The 24502-nt window shown below is 36.7% G+C and overlaps 1 protein-coding gene across 2 annotated transcripts; it reads right to left on the reverse strand.

The window, feature by feature from the left end:
* Nucleotides 1-772: 772 nt before the first annotated feature.
* Nucleotides 773-23354, reverse strand: LOC125843815 (AP-2 complex subunit alpha-1-like). 2 transcript variants are annotated; one of them, XM_049523019.1, is made up of 27 exons: nt 23026-23354; nt 10420-10551; nt 9430-9555; nt 9267-9329; nt 9073-9170; nt 8784-8991; nt 8451-8522; nt 8225-8317; nt 7604-7705; nt 7295-7392; nt 6850-6931; nt 6651-6739; nt 6053-6158; nt 5902-5967; nt 4953-5059; nt 4764-4868; nt 4527-4647; nt 4152-4331; nt 3811-4056; nt 3107-3187; nt 2857-3021; nt 2693-2779; nt 2327-2452; nt 2070-2150; nt 1905-1976; nt 1426-1505; nt 773-1334 (listed from the first exon to the last, which is right to left on the reverse strand). In XM_049523019.1, exons 1-27 carry the CDS (start codon nt 23140-23142, stop codon nt 1193-1195), a joined length of 3045 nt encoding a protein of 1014 aa, XP_049378976.1. In that variant the 5' UTR covers nt 23143-23354; the 3' UTR covers nt 773-1192. The 2 variants fall into 2 exon arrangements, with proteins under 2 accessions (XP_049378976.1, XP_049378975.1); XM_049523018.1 differs by lacking the exon at nt 23026-23354 and adding an exon at nt 20608-21022.
* Between the last annotated feature and the right edge of the window lie 1148 nt (nt 23355-24502).

Below are 24502 nucleotides of genomic sequence, written 5' to 3' on the forward strand. Positions count from 1 at the left end.
GGAACACTGTTGATAAATTGTTGCAAGGTTTTAGTAAATACTCGAGTTTAAGTTATGTACACTGACATACCCATTGTCATGCTTCTCAACGAGATTACAAGGTATAAAGAGTTAACACTAGAAAATTCGTTGCCAAGGATCTTGGCATTTCAACAATACCCCGTTGCCTAGAAAACATGTTCTCTATATCACTGAAATTTCCCACCTATGGATTTTACTAGACTACTTTGGAGCTCAATTTAGTCTATCAAATGTTTCGATGGAAAAAAATTCATGTAAGTTTGGATATATTGTAAATTGTAAAAATGAATTTATATTCACATCTAGGGGTTAATGAAAGGTTGAATCTGTTCATTATTGTAAGAACAATCTAAGAGGCACCTAACTTAGCATAGTCTCGATTGCATATTCAACATAGGTCACTAATTTTTTAACAATTGCATATTTTTTAACTAGAACTTGCACAAGGTATAACAGTAGGCGTGTGGACTTCAGGACGACAGATGACAGCTGGTAGGATGCTGCCGTTGCTTTAATCAAATAGAATAAGAAACTATTGTCTGGATATGAAATGGATTGTGTACTTTAGCTAAGGGTCCATCTAAAACAACCTCTCGATCTCCACATATCACAAGATAAGGGTAAAGATAAAACTAAGTCTACATGCACACCAAACTTCTCAGACCCCAACAAAGTCTGTTGTTGAAATAAATTGTGTGCTACCACCGCTGCTTAAATTTTTTTAAAAATCACAACACATTTTTCTCAACAATTAAAGGAAAGAAAAACAATCAATGCCACATACTTCTTTTTTCCTCATTATAATTCTTGTAGAATACATAGGGAGGAGCATACCAAATTAGCACTTACAATGACTTGCACTATTGACACTACATAAAAAGCCTGACTAAATGAAGATGAAAATTTAAAGGGAACCAAAAATAAAATAGGCCCTATCATCTAAACTTTAACCTCAACAAAGCACAACATATTTGTGCAAAAGAATCTCAAAATTTCAACTGAACCCTTCCCAGAAATTCCAATCACGTGCTGTGTCAACCCTTGCTTCCGCCAGCCCTTGCATCGTGTTGTTAGGTGCCAATCTTGTCTTTTGGGGACGTTTCAGCTTGTAATATGAACAAATTTTACAACGGCTGACTGTGTATATAATTTTCAACATATATAAAGCCACTTATAGCAAACCAGCAAGCAATGCTCCAGGATCTGATGCTGGTGGTGGACTGGTTGGCTGAGGTTGTGGAGGTACGGGTGGTGCAGCTGCCCAAGGAGCTGTAGGGATACTAACCAATTGTTCCTTAACGAACTCCTTCAGCCTACATATAGTTAGAAGAGATTCCATAGGTGATGTATAAGTCAGTAATGAACACAAATAAGAGAATATTAGAAAGCACATTTAGCTCATACTCGAATGTCAGTGCAGGATCTCCAGAAGCAACTGTCATACGCAGTTGAGTTCTATCAGCTGGATCCGTTTCTATTCTTACCTGAATATCACAACTAAAGAAGTTAGATAACTTTCTAGAGAACATTTCTATTTTAAACTAAATGATAAATCATAAAGATAACTGGTATGTTTGGCACGACGGAATATGTTATCTTGGGCCCCTCACTTATTTTTGGGTGAAAATTGTTCCAAGAAACCACAATTTCCATCTTCTCACATGAACCAATGACAACCTCTGACAACTGCAATTTAAGTTCTTTTTGGACAAACTGCTCTACTTGATCCAGGTAGAAGGCAAATTCCCCAAAAAAAGAAATATGGTATGATATACAAACTCCTATACTGCTATAAACTTTGACACTTTGTCATATTTTATATCTACAAACCAATAAAATTATGGTATTTTAGAGCATCAAGTACCACAAGATCACTAACTTACCAAACACAACATGGCTCGCGTACTTTCTGAATAGAAAGTTGTGCTAGCAACCAAATTATTTGGATTTGGATCCTGAATAAGAATCAAGAAGTGAAATATAATGAGGAAATATGGTCATAATCCAGAAGGTAACAAACCAAAATATATGAAAGATCAGAAACTCACAAGTCCAGGACACACAACCAACTGGAAACTATTGAACAAGTTTGCCATTTCAAGAAGTGCCATTGGTTTTACACCTCTAACCTGGTCAAATTAGAAAAATAAGTTGAAGTCGTGTTTCAAATATTGTTATGCGCATGTAAGGTTGAGATGGCAATCTCGGTATTCGTTCGTAATTTATGTTCTTAATTATACACACTTAAGAGAACATTTTCATATGCACGTATATTGCAAAAGTTCAACAAAGAAAGTGGACAGACCACTTCTTGGAGCTTCAATGGTGGCCCAGATAGTGATCTCCATTGTGGGAAAAATTCTTCTGCAGATACTGTGATAGGCTGGAAAAACTTATTCAAGACAGCAGGGAGGCGAAGTTTAACATTAACCTGTAAAATGCACAACCAAGTTAAAAACATACAAAAACGGACTTAACAATGAAAGATTGAACTCCAATCTCAACCCCCACCCCCACCCCCACCCCAACCCCTACCCAGGAGAGAGACTTTTTCACTTTGTTCCCTAGGTGGCTGCCCCAATCTCATGATTGAAGGTGGCGGGCCCTTAACTAGGCTATTACTCCTCTATCTCAAACCATTTGAAAAACAAAATTCATAAAGAATCAGTACCAAATGAGTTCCGAACTTATATGAGAAGTCAAGAACAGCGACATCCCTACTTGGACGTAGGTTAACAACTTCAAGTGGGCATTGAACCTGCAGAACATCATTTAATTGGAGATCAGAAGGTGAAATGACAATCAAATAGGTTAGACAAGTAAGAACTATCTGACCTGCGCACGTGGTGGAATAGTCTCAGGTACTAATGATAGTTCCATCCTCAAATGAGATGGAGACAATATTACAGCCTGCACTGAAGCAAGTGGAGCCGTATTCTTATTTCCCAAGAACAGGACAAGTTGTCCATGATGTGCCCGCCAATCTGCTTTTGTGCCAATCTGGAATTGTGCCAACAAAAAGAACTAAGTGCATAGAAGTTCATCACATGACAGCTGAAACAATGACTCTGGATTGCTCATCTACCTGAATGTATGGATCCTCATATAGTACACCACTATCTTTAAAGCACAAGGCATGAAACCTTTCTGCAATGCTTCCTATTGGCTACAACCAGGAAAGGTAAGACTGTCAAAATAATTTTACTTCTGAACAGATGACAACAACAACATACTCCGTGTAGTATCACAAGTGAGGTCTGGGGAGGGTAGAGTGTATGTAGACCTTACCCCTACCTTTGGGAGGTAGAGAGGCCGTTTCCGATAGATCCTCGGCTCAAGGAAAAACATTTCAAAGCAGGTCAAAGAAAGAATTAGTGAGAGTTTCTGAACAGGTGAAAGCACCATAATAAAAATCTCTAGTGCAGCAAAATTTTCCCTTAATAGCAAAGGTGACAACGTAAACTAATTTTGCAGCGCATGAAATGGAAGTGCTTCTACGGGCAAATTGTAATGAAAATGTATTTAGGGTCATGCGAGAAAGTGCCAGTGATACTAGACAAACACTTTTTAAAGCTTATCCCAGCAGCTTTCAGCAAATTAACTACAAATCTCTTACAATTTTCAAGGAATAGGAAAATATGATGAATTGAAGACCTGAATTTGGTAAAAGAATCAAATGAACCAGAAACTGAAAAAGAAATGGCAGCATCTTCATATCACTAAATTAGGAGTTATAAATATGAAAGAAAGAGGGTATAGCATATTAACAATCATAAAAGAAAGCAGTACCTGAACGGTGTTCATCTGTTCTTCAATAGGTGCAAGTGCTAGAGCCTCCTCCGCAATTGCAGCACCTTCAACACCAGCACTCAAACTATGGTTAGATTGGTTCTCAGCAGGCTGAGGGCCGTCAATAGCCAGAGGACTTAAAAGATCACCCAGGAGATCAGGCGAAGCGCTTGAAGGGGGTTGAGGATCCACAACGGTCAAAGTTCCATTTGACTGAGCCTCCCTTTGATCCACTGAGTCACAATCCTGGCCATAAATAAATAGTTTATTACCATCTAATACTGAAAACATAAGACATTAAATCCTCAATTTTTTACTAAATGGTCAGAGAGACAAATTACCACATTGCTCATGCTTGGAACTTTTACTGGACCTAACTGGCTGACTGGTGGAGTTCCATTAGCATGGTGTTGGTCTGTCACTACTAAAGCATTAGAATTTTGCTGTTGTGCACGCAACTTGATTGCACTTTGGTCAGCGGTATCAGTCTCAGTATCCTCAGCCTTTTTTATCAGTGACGACTACATTGTAAAGAGAATATTGTGGCTTAACATCAATGATGAAAAATGATAATAAAATAAAGACAATACCATACTTTACAGTTGAAAGATACACTATATGATGCAAAAGGAGGACTGTCTCATTGAACCAATGCATCAATTATGTAGAACACTGCAGATATAAATAATCGAAGTCAACAAGTCCTGCATGCATACCTGTCGCTCAGGGAACTTTGGCATTTCAGATAAGATGTCCATTAAAGCTGCACCTTTCTTACTCAACTCAAAGTATTCCACAGCCCGTTGCTGTATCTCTACATCGATGCAGCCTTCATACCTGGGGTATTATGCAGCTCTAGCAATTATTGCAATATCTTTGGATATATCCACAGAAGAAAAACAACCTTACAGGATGAACAGAAATAACAACACCATAAAATAATTCTATCTTACTTCCTGAATATTGCCCAAATCTGATTCTGTAGCTCCGGATCTGGTGGCTGTGTATGCATCAAGATCTTAGCATATGTTGACAGAAGAATAGGAATTGTTGAAGTCCTGAATAGCATAGTTTGAGGTAAAATAACAGACAGGGGAAAAAAGAACAACAAGAAATTGAGATCAAACACTGAATGTCCTTACGTAACAGTAGGGAGCTTCTCATGAATGATACTAAAGATTTCCTTTGGACTACACCCAGGCCTTCTTGCCAGAAGATGGCTGTATTCTCCAAGGATATATGCACTGACCTACTCCAGCATATAGCACAATTAAAATTTTCAATTAGCTTTCCCAATAATTTTTTTTTCCTTTTCAAATTGACAATAAAAGGACAGCAGATATCTAAATTCAAAACAAAAATCACAAAGAAGATTATTTAGCTCTTGGGTGCTTATCTCTGGCTGTGAGGCAACTAAACATTAGAACTGGAAGAGCAGATGAAATAGCATAGGAGTTCTATGATAAGGTGATGCAAATCTAGCTTGAAGATAAAATTAGGACACCCAGGTCAGGTTGAGGCAATGGAAGCCTTTCTATATAAATGAACTAATCAAATGACTTGGATTAACAGTAGGCCTCCCTTCATTTAACAAGAAAACAGTAGGCCTCCCTGTAAAATGGAGGCGTCAAGCCAAGTCTCAAAAGTGTTGACAACATGACTTAAATTGTGATCCTTGAGACCCAAGCTCGCTCTTGGTATACGGCCCTGATTAAATCAAGATGCAAGCTATTTCTGTCTCAACAAAGCTCAAGCCAACATAGCTTCCAAACTTGTTCAGAAGGTAACTATTCATTCTTCCACTTGGAAGTTGCCAGTCAGATATCCACAGTTTGGGTTTTCTTTCTTATGCACACGTCTTTAATTAAACTGTCAACCTCCAAGAAAAATTCTCTAGTTAATTATATGCCAATAACAAATAATGTTCATGTAATCATTGCATGTCAAAGTGACTTCGGTTGGACTACCCATTCCAATTATCAGCTAGCAACAAATCTAGCATGATAAGTATGCAGACATAATCCATTAGGGTTCATAACATTTGCACACACACACCTAGAGATTCCTAGTATTAAAAGAGAACGTTCGCACCTTGACCATTGTTTCATGAATGGCGGGCTTATCAAGATATTCTCTGGCCTTCAAAGCTGCATAAGGCTGAGGAAAAGGTTGAATGTATAAAGTGAGATCCATTAAAAATAAATAAATCAAGCTAGCACATACACAGAGCAGCTACAGTTACCTGTAGATCTTCATTGTTTGTAACAAATTGCACAACACGGAACCAAATGTCATCACTGACAAAATCACCAGCCTTGTCAATTAATTGAAGGACGACATCTACATACCTGCATGACAAACCAAGAGATACACTCTTAGCTGTTATCACATTGTAGATCTGTAAAACAAGATTTAGACAATTTCAATTTTCAGCAAGTAACATCTAATTCTGAGTACTTGCTAGCTACTAAAAGCGCTAGATTTGGAGTTAGAAATATGCACAAAGAGAGCAACATTTCTGTGTATGGTGGATTTCTCATGATGCCCTCTTTGATAACGATGGACAAAATAACCCCCCTGAAAAGGCTGCAAGACAGGTCAAGCCGGAGAGAACTTCTAGAAGACAAGATTTTGGAATTTCCACAACTTCAAAAGCAGGAGATGAAACTTTGCTAAATACGGAAATATCCTTGATTCAGCATAGTCAGCATATATGAGCAAAATGTTTTTCTTTTTTTTTTTAGCAGGAATATATATGCAAAGTTTTTAAACTCCAAAAGATAACCATTTATTGCATTCAAGAAAAGTGAAGTTTCATTATGTCCATATCTATTTCATACCACGACAAATCAGGAGCAAATTTCTCTGCAAGAATTGCAATTTTGAGTGACAGTTCTTCACGCATCACAAACTCTGCCGTACTAAGATACTGACAAAAACAAAAGATCAGTAGCATACCTTTTTACTCTGCACTAATTTAAAAAATTGTACTATAAAGGGCATAAATTAAATATCCATGAAAAGAAATAATCCTGATACCTGCAACAGTTCTTCCACTATGTCTTTTGCATTTGAAACATCACACATTCCATATAGTAAATCAAGCGCACGTCTCCTTATACTGTTTGAAGTACTTAGCGTCAGTAAAGAAAGCATTTTGAATACTTAAGCTGAACTTAAAAGACAGACACACAAGCGACTACTGACGATATTTTTCCCATCATTTCACCAGAAAAGAGGACATATAAATAAAACAGCAGAGATATTGAATGTCCAGCTCAGCTCCAATGTCAGTAAATTGATAAGGAGAGCTTTCTCTTTAAGGAGTAACCATGCACATGTCACACTCAGAAAGTGTTTGGGCAGAAAAATTTGAGCTTTACTAACTTGGTTGTTCCAGCAGCACATTTTACTTAATGTACTTCTGCTGTGAAACAAAAGCAGGGAATAGGTGATAAGGAAAACGCAAAGGCTCCAAATCAACCTGATATCAGGATCCTTCAGTGAGGTAATAATCTGTGCTTGATGTCTTTTAATGATTTCCTGTACATCTGTAACCATCAACATCCGAGTCATATTTTCCTGCATGAAAAAGAGAGATGAGGAAATCAGACAGTGGTAACTGGTACATACTGGGAAACTGGATCTGTTTTGCAAGTTCCAACTGTATGCAAGAATATTAGCATATGCAGGACCTACGAGTGTGAAAGTGCGGCTGCTGTATAAAAGACCTCTTACATGCACAGAAGAAGGTTTACCATAGAATAGTAGTTTGTATGCTTCTACAACTTACCAAACCAAGATATCGAATATTTGGCTCACGTACAGCAATGAATTTCCCAAGCAATGCAACACACTGAGACATCATCTCTTTTTCGGCATCAAGATGCATGACCTGCAGCAAATCAATGAGAAGTCAAACTTAATAAGTATCCAAGAAAGCAAGGGATAATTTAAAACAGCATCCAGGCTTTGAAACTTTAGATAATACAAGAAGTCCATCTTAGCATATGGAGAGTACAAAGGTGAACTGTTCTCTATTTCCTTGAAGAAGATGCAATGATTATGTGATTAAAAAAGTTGTTAGGAGAGAAGTAATAAGATTGGAAAGAATGTGCAGAAATAAACAAAAATCTTGTCAGGTAGCAATAACTCCGGAATTTGTCAGGAAACTGGAAAGGAAAAAAAAGATGTATAAGAGTTTGTACTCAACATCATCACAAATGTCCAAGTAAAGGCGCTACCAGAAGCACCACATAGGTTTTGATTAACAAATCACCATGCTTCTACTTCAGGAATATCATTATTTATAAAGAACTAACTTACTCAAATGTAAGATGTCATTGCTATCAGCAATTCATGTAGCACACAAACTCATAAAGAAGGATAATGGTTGATACATGTAGAAACTTACAAGAGCAAGCGCTTCAAAGAGGACAGCATGTGACGCATTGTTCTTGTTCACATTTTTCACCACATCGGTTCCCATCAATATCCGTTGCAAAACCTGATTGATCACAATGAAATCCAGAACATCTTTGAAATCTACTACTGATTCTTTTGGACAAGTGAAGTTGGATAGAAAAAGGGGATATGCTCTCAGTTAAAGAAGGATATTTCTGTTTAGCTGGTGAGCATACCTCAAACAATGATCTTCTAGTATCTGGATCCTCAATAGTAGGAAAATATTGTAGAGCCCTCATAGCCTTTACCTGATATAAAAAATTATCAAAATTCAGACCATGCTTAAGCAAAGATGTCTGATTCCCACATTCTAGCTTTCACATTGATGTATCAAAATTGAGATCCTATCCATGCACCAACTTACAAATTCATGCATTTTAATGTGCATGATTGGTCATTCATGCAATTGTGAAGCATATATTTGTTTAAAGGTCCAAAGACAACATATTCAATTTCTTTTCTGCAACAAGTAATGGCTACTGCAGATTGCACAGGAAAAGTAAATAAACCTGCAGCCATGGAGATGGGATCCCATAGTAGGTATATTCTTGTGGTACATCTTGGTTCCTTGAAAGCCTTTCCAATACTTTAACACATTTGGGAAGACAACTCCAATATTCTTCGTGGTTATTTGACACTAATGCAACTAGAAGGCTCATGGAAGATGTCACAACACCTAAATCTCGTTCATCTAGCAGTTGTGCCATCCGATCTGACCTGGATTATGAGGAAAACTTTATTTGTTGGGATACAAATGAAATCATTTAATAAACCGTCCACCTAAGTAACTATACTTACCAGCTATCTACATTCATGACATCAGGATTTTTCCTAAAAAGACGTACGAGACATAGTGCAGCCTTCTTCCTCACCAGTGGCCTACAACTGCTTGATATCTAACTCAACAAAAGGAAGAAGAGGAGAAAAGAAAAGAAAGCCCACGTCAGTCAAAGAGTTGGGATACTGGATGGCTACTACAAATATTGACTTACAAGTAACTTTTGAACATCAGGAGCTAGAGATTCTGCAAATTCCCTCCCCCCGATATTTCCAACCTGCACAGATATATCAAACAGTTGAAACTTGTAACAAGCTAACAAAGAACAACAGATCTGCTTCTAGGAAGAGAAAGAAGAAAAGATCTGAAATTCATACCAATGTCAACGCTAGACACTGGAAAGTCTCATTGCGTCCGACTATGTCATTGCGTACTGTATTAATTGCTAATCTCAAAAAATCATGATTCTCATTGAGCAAACATGATGTCACTATATATCCAACCTGCAAAACACCAAAACAACCAGTCAACATCTTTATGCTGTTAAATTACATATTAAACATAAGGTGCAGCACAAGAAAGAGTAGCATATACTCTCTCAAATATCAATATGAATGCATGAAAATTACCATGTAAAAATAAAACATCTAAAACTACAGCCACCTCCAATTTAATCAATGTAAAGCCATTACAACAATGGTTTTATGAGAAAATATTAAACTCTGGAAGGATAAGAGTTATTATGAATAGACCAAACAGATAGAGTGTTTCATTCAGCATGGATACGGTCACCAAAATGCTAGCATAAAAAGCAAGATGTGACCAGTGGTGTGCACAGGATTTTCCATAAGCGGTGTCGATATTTATAGAAGAGACAACATAAATATCAATTATCATATTTGTAGGTAAGATATAGCCTTGACCCATTGGTTTAGTTTAGTTTTAAGCAACAAGAGGTCGTGAGTTCAATACTACTTAACAACAATCTTAAGTTATAGAGGTTATATTTGCCAAAAAAATGCTTAGACTGAAGTTTGAACCTCCGACCTCCAGTACAAATCATGCGCTGAACCAGCACGCCAAGCGACTAAGCGGTATCATTGTCTTCTATCTATCAGTTTATGCATGGTATAAATATATATGTTTAATTTTTAAAAAAATTGATGAAGTGGTTTGCGGTGTCGGGTGACACCACTTGGTTCAACGTGGGTCCCCTCCTGGATGCGACACAACTTGTGTTTTCATACATTTTCAATATACTAGTCATATTTATCAATTCAATCAAAAAAGATGAAAGACTTCACTTCACATAAACCAATTTTGACGAGCTATCCATGCTAGAAATGAAAAGAAGAAAAATGAGGTACCTGCTTCTCAGGATACTTTGGAGCAGAAATCAGAGATACAGCTTCCATGTGACCAAAGTCCACATCATAACCAAGCATATGAATATACAGCATTTTCCAGACATATTTCTTCTTTTCATATGGCGTCAGACCCTGTATAACACAATACAATTTCAATAACCATGGGCAATGTCCGTTAATTTAACACACAATGAGGGAGGTCTATGATTGGCGTTTTTGGGGAAAAAAAGAGAAAAAAATAACAAAAATTTATACAAAACAAACATCGGAGAGCAGTGAACAAATAGGGTATTGGGCCTGGTCCTGGATGACTAAGCACAGTTTGCAAGACTTATGGTTTAACTGAATAAAAGTCAGTTAAAAGAAGAAAAGGGGGAAAACGGAAAACAAGCAAAAGATAGAAAAGATAGACAGAGAAAGAGAAGAAGAAGCTATGTTACAAAATTCATTAAGGTGTAGAGTGAATGCAATTGAAGTGCAGCCAATTCAAATCCTATGCAGATTGAAATGATAATGCAAATATTGGAATAAAATAGCCCCTACGACAGAAAAATAATTATATGTCTAAGTTAATAGCACACCTATTTCTGCAATACTTCTATCTCAAGTTCATTTTTTTCTTAGGTAGGCATCCATTTTGACATTTAACCGCAAGGAAATTTTGGATGTTACACTAGATACAATTGATCGAGTCAATAATTATAAATCTGTTAATGCTTTAACATTGCTTAAATTGAGCAGCTTATGGAAGAGCACCAAGTACCTGTAACTCATACTGTGTCTAAACTATAATTTTTTTTTATAGTTAAGCACTATAAAGATTGAAAAGGATAGTGAGCAAGCTAGTGAACAAACATCATATGTCATCTATGAAGGGAAGACACACCATAAGTTCAGCACTGATAGCCAGTAAGTATGTCGATTCCAGGTTGAGAGGGGATGTTCCAGGAGTTATGTGCAAGCTAGACACAGAAAAAGCATACAACCATTTAAACTAGGACTTCCTACTTAGCATACTTGACAGGGTTTGATGATAGGTGGTTGAAGTGGAATGTGTTTTTACTTTTTTCCCATCAGGAAGGGGATGCAGGCAGGGTGATGCTCAATGGGTGGTTTTAACCTTAGTTGCGCGGACTCTTCACTTTTGATGCCGCACCCGTCTCGGATTCTTCAAAAATACACTACTTTTGGCGAATCCGACACACACCCGTTGGCATTGGCATTTTTGAAGAGTCTGAGCAACATAGGTTTTAACAACATGATGATTGCAATTCAGAACAGGTGATTAAAAGGCTTCAAGATTGGCAACAGGGAAAGAGAGGAGTTGGAAATCAGGTTGAAATGGAATGGGTTTTTCCAATCAGGAAGGGGACACAGGCAGGGTGATGCTCTATGGATGGTTTTAACAACATGATGAGGATTGCAATTCAGAACAGGTGATTAAAAGGCTTCAAGATTGGCAACAGGGAAAGAGAGGAGTTGGAAATCTGTCACCTACTTTATGCAGATGATACAATGATTTCTAGAAAGCTAAGACATACCAGATCAGATATATTAGGATGATCCTAATATATGGTCGTCAATATGGAAGGAAAGAAATGGAAGATGCTTTAAAGATAGGTCCAGATCCATACATAAAGTAAAATGGAATTGTATTGAATCTTTACTTCTTTAGTGTAAACAACTTTGTATAGAAGATGTAGTGATTGTAGATTTGATAGGAAGCTTGTAATTACTCTCTTTTGGAGGTGGCCAACATACCCTTAATGCCGATGAATACAATTTTCCAATTTTTTTTAAAAAGGAAGATATATTAGGATGATCCTATTAGTATTTGAAACAACATCTGGTTTGAGTGGGAACTGGAGGGAGAGCAGTCAATTTCCAATGAAAGAAGAGATACAGGTTCAAGCTCTTGCTAACATTTTGGGATGCAGGGTGGAAATTTTCCAAAAGTTTATCTTAGCATGCCTTTGGGCTCTTAACACAAGGCATTGGAAATATGGGATGGCATTGTAGAGAAAACTGAGTTTTTTTTAGCAAAATGGAAGTCACAATACTTGTCTCTGAGGGTGTTCATTTAGAATTATCCTGTGTTAGAGTCCCTCCCAACTTAAATATGTCTGTATTTCCTATGCCGACTAAGGTGGTTAAGAAATCGGATAAATTGAGAAGAGACTTCTTATGGAAGGGTACTAAATAGGGCAAAGAATATTATCTTGTTAACTGGAAAAATGCTCAACTAAGCAGAGAGCATGATGGACTGCGCATTAGAAATGTGAAGTTACAGAACACTAACTTACTGACCTATTGATGAAATGGCTTTGGAGATACAATGGTGAAGATCAAACATTTTGGAGGGAAGTGATCCAGTGTAAGTATGGCCAAACAAACCACAGGTGCACTAATATAGTCTCCAACAATTATGGAGTTGGTGTATAGAGGTCTGTCAGGGCATCATGGCCAACTTTGTCTGAGAATATCTGTTACAAGGTGGGCAATGGTAGAAGGATTCTGTTTTGGAGAGATGATTGGAATGGTCAGGAACCATTGATGGACTTCTTTCTTATCTTATTCTCTGTATGCCACTGGATGAGTATCGTACTCCTCACGTATGGGACATCGCCTTTAGAAGATACTTGAATGATTGAAAAGTGGGGAGAGTGGGTAGCTTCCTGGAACTTCTTCTGAACTTGACACAATCAGGTGAAGAGACGAAAAATGGTTCTTTATCAGTTAAAAGGGCCTATAAAAGGGAACTAAATGAACAATTTAGGATAAGTATAGGCCCATGGAAAAGCATTTGGAAGAATTTGGCACCAACCAAGGTAAAATGGTTTGCCTGGTTGGTGGTCAGGAAAGCCTATTTCACACATGAAGTTTTACAAAAAAAAGAGATTCCAAATAGCATCCAAATGCCGACTTTGCAAAGAAGCAGACGAGACATACAGCCATCTGTTCCTCCATGAAAAGTAACTACACAGATTTGGTCACTCTTCCTTAGCCTTATAGAGGTAAAATGGACATGCAACAAACCTGATGAGCTGCTGGATCAGAAGGGTGAAAGTAAGAGCCAGAAGAAATGGTGGAAAATAGTTTCTGCCCATATTTGGTGGACTTTGTGGAGGGAGAGAAATGGGAAGTGTATTTAACGTAGATTCAATTTTATTCACAAAGTTCAATGGAATTGAATGCATCTTTTTATTTGGTGTAAAGAACAATGTGTAGAGGAAGCATAACAAATTGTAGACCTCTTAAGATCACGGTAAGTATCTTTATTTTCTTTACCATTCATTTGGGTCTCCAACATATCCTTAACAGTGAGGAATACATTGTTACCAGTCTCATAAAGTAAATGTCATATAACCTTAAATCCCCACTCCCATCAAATCCCCTTCTCATTGGAACAGAGATAATTGAGATGTATTATCACTCTATCACCGGCTGCCACTGATGGATAATCCAATGTCTACAGCAACTCCATTCAAATGATTCATTCCCCCTTTTCGCCTAGCCCCAATTAACAGTGACATAACGAAATGGCATGGATAAAGCTTCACAAAACAACCAAATTCTGACCATTTTAGATCTTCCTTTTAATTTTTGATCTGATGTACAGTTTTAAAAGTTTGTGACCTAGGTTCTAAACATTTTTTTAACAGGTAACAAAGTTTGTATGATAGCCCAGTACTTCAAACCCCAATTTACAAGAGAGAAATAAGAAGAAAAGAAAACAAAAAACTGAAAACTGAAAAGATTATAATCCTAGCAGGAATCAAAAACTTCTAGAATTGTCTTTGTATCTACAGAGTCAGAATTTGTGCACCAAAAACAAAACAACACAATACAGTTGAGTTTATTCTTTTGTATTGTGTTACTTCTATCCTCAAAATATCTTACATTTCTTTCTTTCCAGATAATCCACCATACAAGGGCGGGATTGATCCACCATTTGTTTCTATCCCTTGCCCCAATTCAAGCTTCCTTCCAGCTAAATAAAGTATCAACAATCTTTCTAGGCATTGTCCACGAGATGCCTTTCTGATTGATAAAAATCCTCCATGACTGATCTGTGATTTTGCAGGATAGAGATAGATGACCAACAGTCTCAACATCATCCCTAACACCGTGACCATAAAATTATTCCTTTCTTTATCACATTTTCTTTCATGTGTCAACACAGCGTCATTGGCTAACAACCATGTGAAACAAGCAACCTTGTAAGGTATCTTTACCCTCCATATATGATTCCAAGGCCACTCAGAGATCTGAAGTTCTGGAACATTCATAATCTTATATCCTTCACTCACCACGTAGAGACCTTGTGATTATCAGTCCACCACAAGCAGTCTACTCCCCCTTGCATTCCTTTGAAAGATTCCAGGAGCTGGTAGAGTTCAGCTGGGAATCTCCCAATCATTCAGCATTTTCTAAATGACAACTCCCATCCTTGAGGAGATCACATCTCTGCCACTGTCCAATTTTGGTGTTGAGCAAGAACATACAAATCAGTAAAAGACTCCTGCAAACTCCTGTTTCCTATCCACTTATCTTTCCAAAAGATGGTCTTGTTTCAAAAAGCAAAAAAGGAAAGAAAAAAAAGGAAGAAAAAGACCTACACCTTAACAAACTAATTACGCCTAGCAACAACATCACCTTGCATCAATGGGATTGTAGAAAACAAGGTAATACCATCCTGGTTGTATACACTTTGTATTACTTTCAGAATATCCTAATAAAAACCTAAAAATATTAAAACCAGTCGGATCGTCAACAACCACAAATCATATTCAATCATACTTCAATGCCTTCAACTATTGAGCACCTCTCTGGAATACCATCACTGCCAACTATGACAGGTCCCGTGACAGTAGCTAACAGACCTTGAAATATGTGCCACCTTGAAACTGCTATATTTTTTTAGTAACCAAAACTTCATGTTGTTTGCCTAAAAGTACTCCTATTGACCCAATTTGTATGGCATTCTTTCCTTTTCAGGACATCCAAAATGTTTGACATTGTAATTTTATTATTGTTAATTTGACAGTCATTTTCTACACAAATTTCAGAATTTTCAAGAAACCAAATACATTAAACAATTCAAATGGTAAACTTTGATATGATGTTTTCTCTATCTAATTAACTTTCAACCACAACTTAAAATATTTCATTATAGTCACTAATAAATATGTATAAGTAAAATTATATCTTAAACTCTTTCAGTTAAACACATCACATAAAAATGAACTAAGAATGTAACATAAGTATCTACTAATTGGTTTCTCCTCCTTTTTTTGGTGCAAATGAACTTGGTCTCATAACTGAGATTTTTTTTGGATGAAGTAAGAAGATTTATTTAAAGGCATCAAGAAGATGCAAACTTGCCCGTGGTTATTTATGATACCGAAGGGGCAGGAATTAATTCAGCAGAAACTGATAAGATAGATCTTCAGCAGGGCTTTTGCTCTTCTGAGCAAATTACATTATTTGCAGATCCTCTTTCTCTTCAAATTAATGATAGTCTCTCAGAACAAGAAATTGAAGACAAAGCTTCACTTTGGGTACATTCAAATGTACTAAAACTCAGTCAACTTTTTGGGGTTGCTTTTGAAGGATGTGATAAGGCGGCTTTTGATCTATTTCTGAGAATTGATCAAAAGAGAGGGGATTTGAGGCAGAAGAAGGTGGAGACAACACCAATCAAAGCAAAGAACACAATCCCAAAGGAGATAAGAAATTTGGAGTTTCATGTTAAGTTTAAAGAAGGGGAATCAAGAAACAAGGGGAGAATTTCAAATACAAATTTCCGATGAAAGTCAAAATCCTTTCTTGGAATGTAAGGGGGGTAAATGGAGAAGAAAAAAAGGGGTTAGTTAGGAGATTATTTCAACATTGGGGGGCTGATATTTATGTTCTGGTTGAGACAAAATTGGGAGGATCAGAGGTGAATGTATTCAAACAATTATGGCAAAATAGATGGATGGGGGAATTTCATTTGGATGCTATAGGCAGAAGTGGTGGCATAGTAGTGATGTGGGATAAAAGGGTGTGGAGAGGAGAGCTGGTAATAGCAGCAAACCAAATGGTGACCTGCAAGTTTGAAGGCATTAATCAGGCACTCACATGGTTCCTTTCAGCTGTGTATGCCTCATGCGATCCAATAACTAGAAGAGAACTTTGGCAAGAATTCATCAACATCAAAGAACTGTGTAATGGGCCTTGGGTAGCTTGTGGAGATTTTAATGCTACAAGATATCCAAACGAAAGATCAGAAGGGCACGGAATTACTACGCCAATGACTGAATTCTCCGATTGGATAAATGAGATGGAGTTCATCGACCCTCCTTTATTTGGGGGGTCTTTCACATGGAGAAGGGGGGACAATCACATGTCTGCTTCCAGAATTGATAGGTTTTTATTCTCTTATCAGTGGGATGGGACCTTTACAGGGATAAAACAGAGCATACTTCCCAGAATAGGTTCTGACCACAGTCCAATTTTGCTTGAATGTGGAGACTTAAATTTGAAGAAGTCTTACTTCAAGTTTGAACAATGGTGGTTAAGGGTGGAGGGTTTCTCAGACAAAGTAAAAGATTGGTGGGAATCTTTCAATATCACTGGTACGGGCTCTTATGTCCTAGCCTCCAAGTTGAGGATGCTAAAGGGGAAGCTAAAAGAATGGAAACGGGAAAATAGGAACAATTAGAATCAGAGAAAAGAGGAAATCTTAAATCAGCTGTCAATTTTAGAAAAGACTCAGGAGTTGAGATTGCTATCAGAGGACGAGTTACTTCAGAAAGTACATCTTTCAATGGAGTTTGAAGATGTTGCAAAAAACGAGGAAATAGCTTGGAGGCAGAGGTCTAGAGTACATTGGCTTAAACACGGAGACAAAAATACCAAGTTTTTTCACAGGATGGCTACAGCACATAAAAGATTCAACACCATTGACAGGTTGATGGTTGAAGGGGTTACAGTAACAGATTCTGAAGAAATTAAAGGAACCATAATTAATTTCTATCAAAATCTTTACAGAGAATCTGAACAATGGAGGCCAGATTTTAATGTACAGGGAGCGGAAATCATTACGCAAGAGGAAAATGTATGGTTGCAAAGGCAATTCGAGGAAGATGAAGTTTTTAATTGCATAAAATCATGTGCTAGTGATAAGGCCCCCGGTCCAGATGGCTTTCCGAGGAGTTTTTTCCAAACCTTCTGGGAGATACTGAAGACAGACTTCATGAATGCAGTGGGACAATTTCATGAAAGACATGAGATAGAGAAGAGCTTCAACGCCACCTATGTGGCTCTAATTCCAAAGAAGATAGGAGCTATGGACCTTGGGAATTTTAGACCCATCAGTCTCATTAGTGGTGTGTACAAGGTCTTTGGTAAGTTGTTGGCAGAGAGATTAAAGAAAGTGATAAGCAAATTAGTGAACAATCATCAAATGGCCTTCATTCAAGGAAGACAAATTATGGATGCCGCATTAATAGCAAGTGAGTGTGTAGATTCAAGGATTAAAGGAGAGATCCCAGGAATTATGTGCAAGCTTGATATAGAAAAGACATATGATCATGTCAATTGGGAGTTTCTACTTAATATTCTGAGGCAGATGGGGTTTGGAGACAAATGGCTTAAATGGATAGGTTTTTGCATCAAAACTGTCAGGTTCTCCATACTTGTTAATGGAGAACCTGCTGGTTTTTTTCCTTCTGAGAGAGGACTACGACAAGGAGATCCTCTCTCCCCTTTCCTATTTATTTTAGCTATGGAGGGTCTTAACAGTATGATTAGAGTGGCCAGTCAGAACAACTGCATAAAGGGCTTCAACATTGGTAATCAGTCAGGGGTCAATTTGGAAATATGTCACCTTTTATATGCAGATGACACACTTATATTTTGCGATGCAAAGGTAGAACAAGTTAGTTACATTAGAGTTGTTTTGGTGATTTTTGAGGCCATATCCGGACTGGCTGTGAACTGGGGGAAAAGCAACATCTTCCAAATCAAGGAAGAGGCAAATATTCAGCTGTTGGCAAGCATCTTGCAATGCAAGATAGAGCACTTATCAACTACTTATCTGGGAATGCCTTAAGGGAATAATCACAAGGAGCTTGAGATTTGGGATGGAATCATTGAGAAGACAGAGAAGAGGTTGGCTAAGTGGAAGGCAAACTATCTATCTCTGGGAGGAAGAGTCACTCTGATCAATTCAGTTCTGGATGCGTTGCCTACATATGTTATGTCACTTTTCCCTTTACCAGCAAAGGTGGAAGAAAGGCAGGATAAATTGAGGCGTGATTTTCTATGGTCGGGGAACAAAGAAGGGAAAAAAATACACTTAGTTAAATGGCAGACAACCTTACTAAGCAAGAAGACAGGAGGTCTTGGCATAAAAAATCTGAGGGTCCAGAACAAAAGTTTACTTTCTAAATGGCTTTGGAGATTTGTGGTTGAAGATCAGGCATTATGGAGAAAAGCAATTCTCAACAAGTATGGGCAGACCGAGGAGTGGGTGTCTAATGTAGTAGATAGCACGTATGGGGCATCAGTTTGGAGATCAATCAAAAATTTATGGGATAGTCTAAAGGAGAATTTGGTGGTCAAGGTGGGAGAGGGTAACAAAATATTTTTTTGGAAGGACAAGTGGATTGGACAAGAGTGTTTAAACTCGGTCATCCCCGATCTTTTTTCTTTTTGTACCAATCCTGAGGCTAAAATTGCTGAGATTTAGTCTCCTCAGGGATGGAACCTCACTTTCAGGAGAAATCTAAATGATTGGGAAGTGGATAGAATTGCTGAATTGCTACTCAAATTGGGTGAATTCACAGGCCCTACTACAGAAGCAGATGGTATAAGATGGAAACATAACTCTGATGGTAAGCTCTCTGTGCGTAGACTGTATAAGAGAGAGATCATGGCTCACTCTGGGGGATTCTTGGCCCATGGAAACAAATATGGAAGGGCAACATCCCAACCAAGGTGAAATGCTTCACCTGGTTGGTCTTCAGAAGGGCATGTCTCACTCGGGAAAAACTCAAGAAAAGAGGCTTCCAGATTGTCTCTAGATGTTTTTTTTTGTCATGAGAAGGAAGAAACTAACAGCCACTTATTCCTACACTGTAGGGTTACTGTACAGGTGTGGCGCATGGTTCTCAGCATTTCTCAAGAGCCCTGGGTGATGCCAGAACATACTGCTGATCTTTTGAGCTGCTGGATGAGCAGGGGGGGGGAGCAAGACCCAAAAAAGATGGTGGTCTATAGTACCTACTTATGTCTGGTGGGCTATTTGGAGAGAAAGAAACCTTAGGTGTCATGAGAATATTACTAACTCTATTTAGAAAGTTAAAGAAAATTGCATTAACATGTTGTTTTTTTGGTGTAAAGAAGATGGTATAGAAGAAGTAGAACAGTTGGTAAATTTCCTAGGATCTATGTAATTATGGTTTCAGCTTGTAACTTTTTGGAGGTAGCCAGCATACCCTTAATGCTGAAGAATACAACTTTAACTTTTATCAATAAAAAAAAGATGCAAGCTTTACAAGGATTGGTCTCATAAATGAGCTACCCCACCAGTTTCTCACAATGTATTCAACTTGGCAGTAACCACCTACTATGCCAAAGACAAGTTCACAAGAACAAGTTTAATACTGCAGGTTAGTCTTTACTTAACTACTCCGTTAAAGATATCACTACTGGACGTCCAACCCAACCCTATCATACCATCCCCACCCAAGAAACCCTGCTAGTATAGCTAGCAACAACAACAAACCCAGTGTAGTCCCAAAAACGAGGTCTGGGGAGGAGAGTGTGGCAGACCTTACCCCTACCTCGAGGAGGTAAGAGAGGATGTTTCCGAAAAACCCTCAGCTCAAGTAACGAACATCAGAGCAGCTAAAAGATAAATACAGAAGTAAAGAGGACACATCATTCAAAAAAAGAGCAATACCAATAACCAACTAATGTGATAACTGAAGCACCTAGTATAGCTAACACAAGTCCAAAATTCAGCCAAAACCAAATGCAGAAAATAGCAGAAACTCAATTACACTTCACTGACGTCAAATTCAAAATTTTCCATTTCCATTTCCTGACAAAACCATTACTCACATTAAACATCTTGTAAATTACTGCTAACACCTAACAGAGTTGCAATTATCCAAAAAAAAAAAAAAAGTCGAAAACCTTTTCGTTCTTAAAGCGAGTTCGAATATTGCCGAGCTCTTTATCAACACGAAAGCGTTCCAGTTCTTTGTTCTGACAATTACGAACGTCGCTGATGAACACCGACAATCCTCTCATGCCAGATAACGCCATTTCCGTTCAGATCCAGACGAGAAGGCTCTTTCACTGTATCTTCCCGTAGATACTCAGCACCTCCGGTTTGCTTTGATCCGACGGTTCAAAATCGAAGATTGAGGTTCAAATTGCGAACGAAAATGGCGGTTCTACGTGTTTCATGGAGAGCGTAATTGGGAATTTGACGAAATGTATAGATATATGGATGTGTATGTAGAGGTAGAGAGATAAAGAGGTCTGATCAAGAGAGAGAAGGTGGACTGAGAAATTTTGGAAAAGCCGACGCCCAGTTGGGACGATGACGACTTTTAATTTTTAGTTTAATTTTTTTGATTGAATTGAACATAAACTTTCATTGAGTTTCTATTTTCTCCTTTTAAAAAAAAAAGAATAAAAAAATTGATTCGAAATAAATGACTTTAAAAGATTAATAAAATATTACTCCATTCAAAACTTATCTTTTATCTAAATGATTTGGATAAACTTTTATCGGAAACAACATTTCTATTTTCAATCAAGAGGTAGGGTAAAATCTCATCCTCTCGAGACACAATTTGTGAGAACATATTGAGTATGTATGTTATTGTGTTATAAATGAGGATATTGAGATGAACATGATTATCACTCTGGGAGAGATAGATATTCGGAATAAAGTAGGAATGACATTGATAGATGACTTAGAAAGCGAGTTGAGATAAATTAGATATGTGAAGAGAAGATGCATGCATGCTCCAATGCGGAGGTCAGGCTATTGATGACTATATGAGAGGTAGAGATGAACCGAAAAAGTAATGAGGAAAGATAATTAAACAGGACATGACATAACTTTAACTTATTGAAGCATGATACAACTTCAACTTATCAAGGAATGACCATAGATAAAGTTACAAAGGATACAAATTAAGGTAGAAAGTTGGTTAGATAGTCGAGAATTGTCTCGCTTATTTCTTCATACTGATAATCGTAATATTACTTTGGAAGTTTCTTATTATTCTATTTGTGTTACTATTTAATGAGTTTTTTTTTAGAATTCAAGAGAAGGTCACGACGAGACGAGTCATTTATCATTTTCTTATATTTTGATTATCAAATAATTAGTAATAATTATTTCTATTTTAATATATTCTGTCATGCTTTCTTTAGTACTTTTTGTCTTGACTTTTCCTCTTCGATTGTTTTTTCTTTCAAACTTCTTTGTAATGCGTTTACTTGAATTCAAGGTCTATCAAAAGCAACCTTTAATTATAGATTCAAAAGTTTTTATTTTATTTTACAGTAGACCAGATATAAGTAGTTGAAAAGTAATTTTAAATTAAAATGTGGGTCATTGTTTCCTTTATTTAAAAAATTATGTAAAATATTAAATATGAAATAACAATATAAAGTTAACGTAACATACTGTATTAAAAGTTAAATGGTTCAATACTTAATAATTTCGTCAAATTTGTGAAGGTTCACACAAAAAGAGAAAATTCAAAATCACATACCAATAAATTAAAAGTTAAATATTACTCCCTCCGTCCCTATTTACTTGTCCATATTTTCTTTTTTAGTTGTCCCTATTTAGTTGTCCATTTTGACAAATCAAGAAAGGACAACAAATTTTTTCCTATTATACCCTTATTTACACTTCTTGAAAATTGTAAAAGTGTATGTTGTTTTCCTCCAATTTATTTCACTTGAATTCAAATAAGTGATTGTAATTTTGAAGTGAAAAGTTGTCATAAGGGTAAAATTGTAACTTCACTGTGCTAATCATTGTTGCCTTAATCTGTGTGCCATTTCTAAAGTGGACAACTAAAAAGGGATGGAGGGAGTACTTAACTAAAACTTATAAGAGCTAAAATCAGAATATGTTTAAATTTGAGGGACTCAAAGTGCTAAAGGGATTTCATAATTATGTTTTCACGAGTGATTAGGTAGATGATCATCATTAAAGTTAAAAAAAACTTCAATTATTACCTCTTTTTAATCAATTCATCATTCCTGTAAACTTCTCTTATATCATTCAATTTAAATAAAATATTCTTAGCTAAAATACTAAATTATTAATTAAAAATTCTTGTGTTGTGATAAATAGTTCTAACTAGGAAATTCATGTAACAAGTAAACTTTTATAAGTGCGAGTTTTGTAAATGATAATTAATGTGTATTTTCATAAATAATTCCGCTACAAAAACAATAAATTCTAGTTCAAGTACGAAACTCAAAAAACTAAGCTGATTTTTAAAACTATGTACTAATATTTATTTTTATTGCGATTTTTTCGAAAGTAATGAGTTCAGAGGAATCGAATACTCGTACCTTTTCGTTTTTAAATCGAGTACGAAGATTGCCGAGCTCTTTATCTACGCAAAGGCGCTCTAGTTCTTTGTTCTGGCAATTGCGAATGCTGCTGATGAACACCGATAAACCTCTCATGCCGGATAACGCCGTCTCTGTTCTGCTCTGTTCAGATCGATCGATCCTCAACAACACCTCCGATTTGCCGATTTAATGATCCGGCGGAGTTCTACGTGTTGAGCGAAGAACATAATTGAGAATTGACGGAATGTATAGAGATATATATGGATGTGTATGTATAGGTGGAGAGAGAAATGGAGAAAATTTGGAAAAAGCCGTCGGTTATAGGTAAGAAGACGGTTCTCTAAATTTTTATTTTAATAAGAGTAATAATTCTGTTTGACTCAACACTCTCACTGGAGAAGCCTCCGTTTCAATTTGTTGGCTTATTTTATTCACTAGGTAGATTATCGAGATTGAACTCTTTTATTAAGCTTACATATGCTTATGTTGTTAATATCTGTATTTTCGATACATACTACATTGTCAATAATATTTTATTTTAAGGCAAAGCATTCCTTCAAAATCTTAAAGTGTTATATTACTAATGACGGTAAAAAAATATACCGAGATCTGTAACAATAGAATGAAATAGAAAGAAAAAAATTGGGCCCACAACTGAATGCACAGTGTTCCTTTAAAGAAATTATTCCCCTCTAGTACTCGAGGTTTAAAAGAATAGATTCTCTCAGGATAGAACGATTATATTCACCAGTGTATTGATACAAATACAATGGTGTAGTAAGTCACTCAACAGGAGCAGAGTACACGAATATTTATTTGTGCAGCAGAAGAAAAAGAAGAAGTTAAACATTTTCGTTGTTTTAAAATGAAAGGAAATCCCTCTATTTATAGACAACAAAGGGTAGTGTCAACAAATGTTTATTATATTTTATCGGAAATGTCACAACTCTTTGGAAAAGTTACAACCCTTCAGAAAGGTAACAACCTTTCATAAAAGTCGCAACTCCTCATAAAAGTCGCAACTTTTCGTGAAAGTCACAATTTTTCATTAAAGTCGCAACCCTTCATAAAAGTCAAGATTTTTCATAAAAGTCACAACGTCTCATGAAAGGAGAAGGCTAGTTTTGAAAATAAATAAATTTAAAAAGGAATCCTGGTTTGTGGTGGTGTCATGTAGGCGGGCATATGGTTCTCTTTTATTTATATATTAGGTAATTTGTCTGCGCTTCGCACGGTCATAAATAATAATTACGTTGAACTTGTAAATAATTCTTTACTAATATTCATACATTAAAATAATAGAAAAAATAGGCTCTTAAAAAATATTAGCAATATTCCAGCATGAATTTGATTATTTGTCATTATCACATAACTCATGAATGAATTATTCAGGAAATAATAAATCATTGGTTCATTAATCAACATTAAAAGGAAAATAAAGAAGAAAATAAGAATATATATATACAAAGGCATT

Source organism: Solanum stenotomum, chromosome 11 (genome assembly GCF_019186545.1).
Source record: "Solanum stenotomum isolate F172 chromosome 11, ASM1918654v1, whole genome shotgun sequence".
NCBI classification, from domain to species: domain Eukaryota; kingdom Viridiplantae; phylum Streptophyta; class Magnoliopsida; order Solanales; family Solanaceae; genus Solanum; species Solanum stenotomum.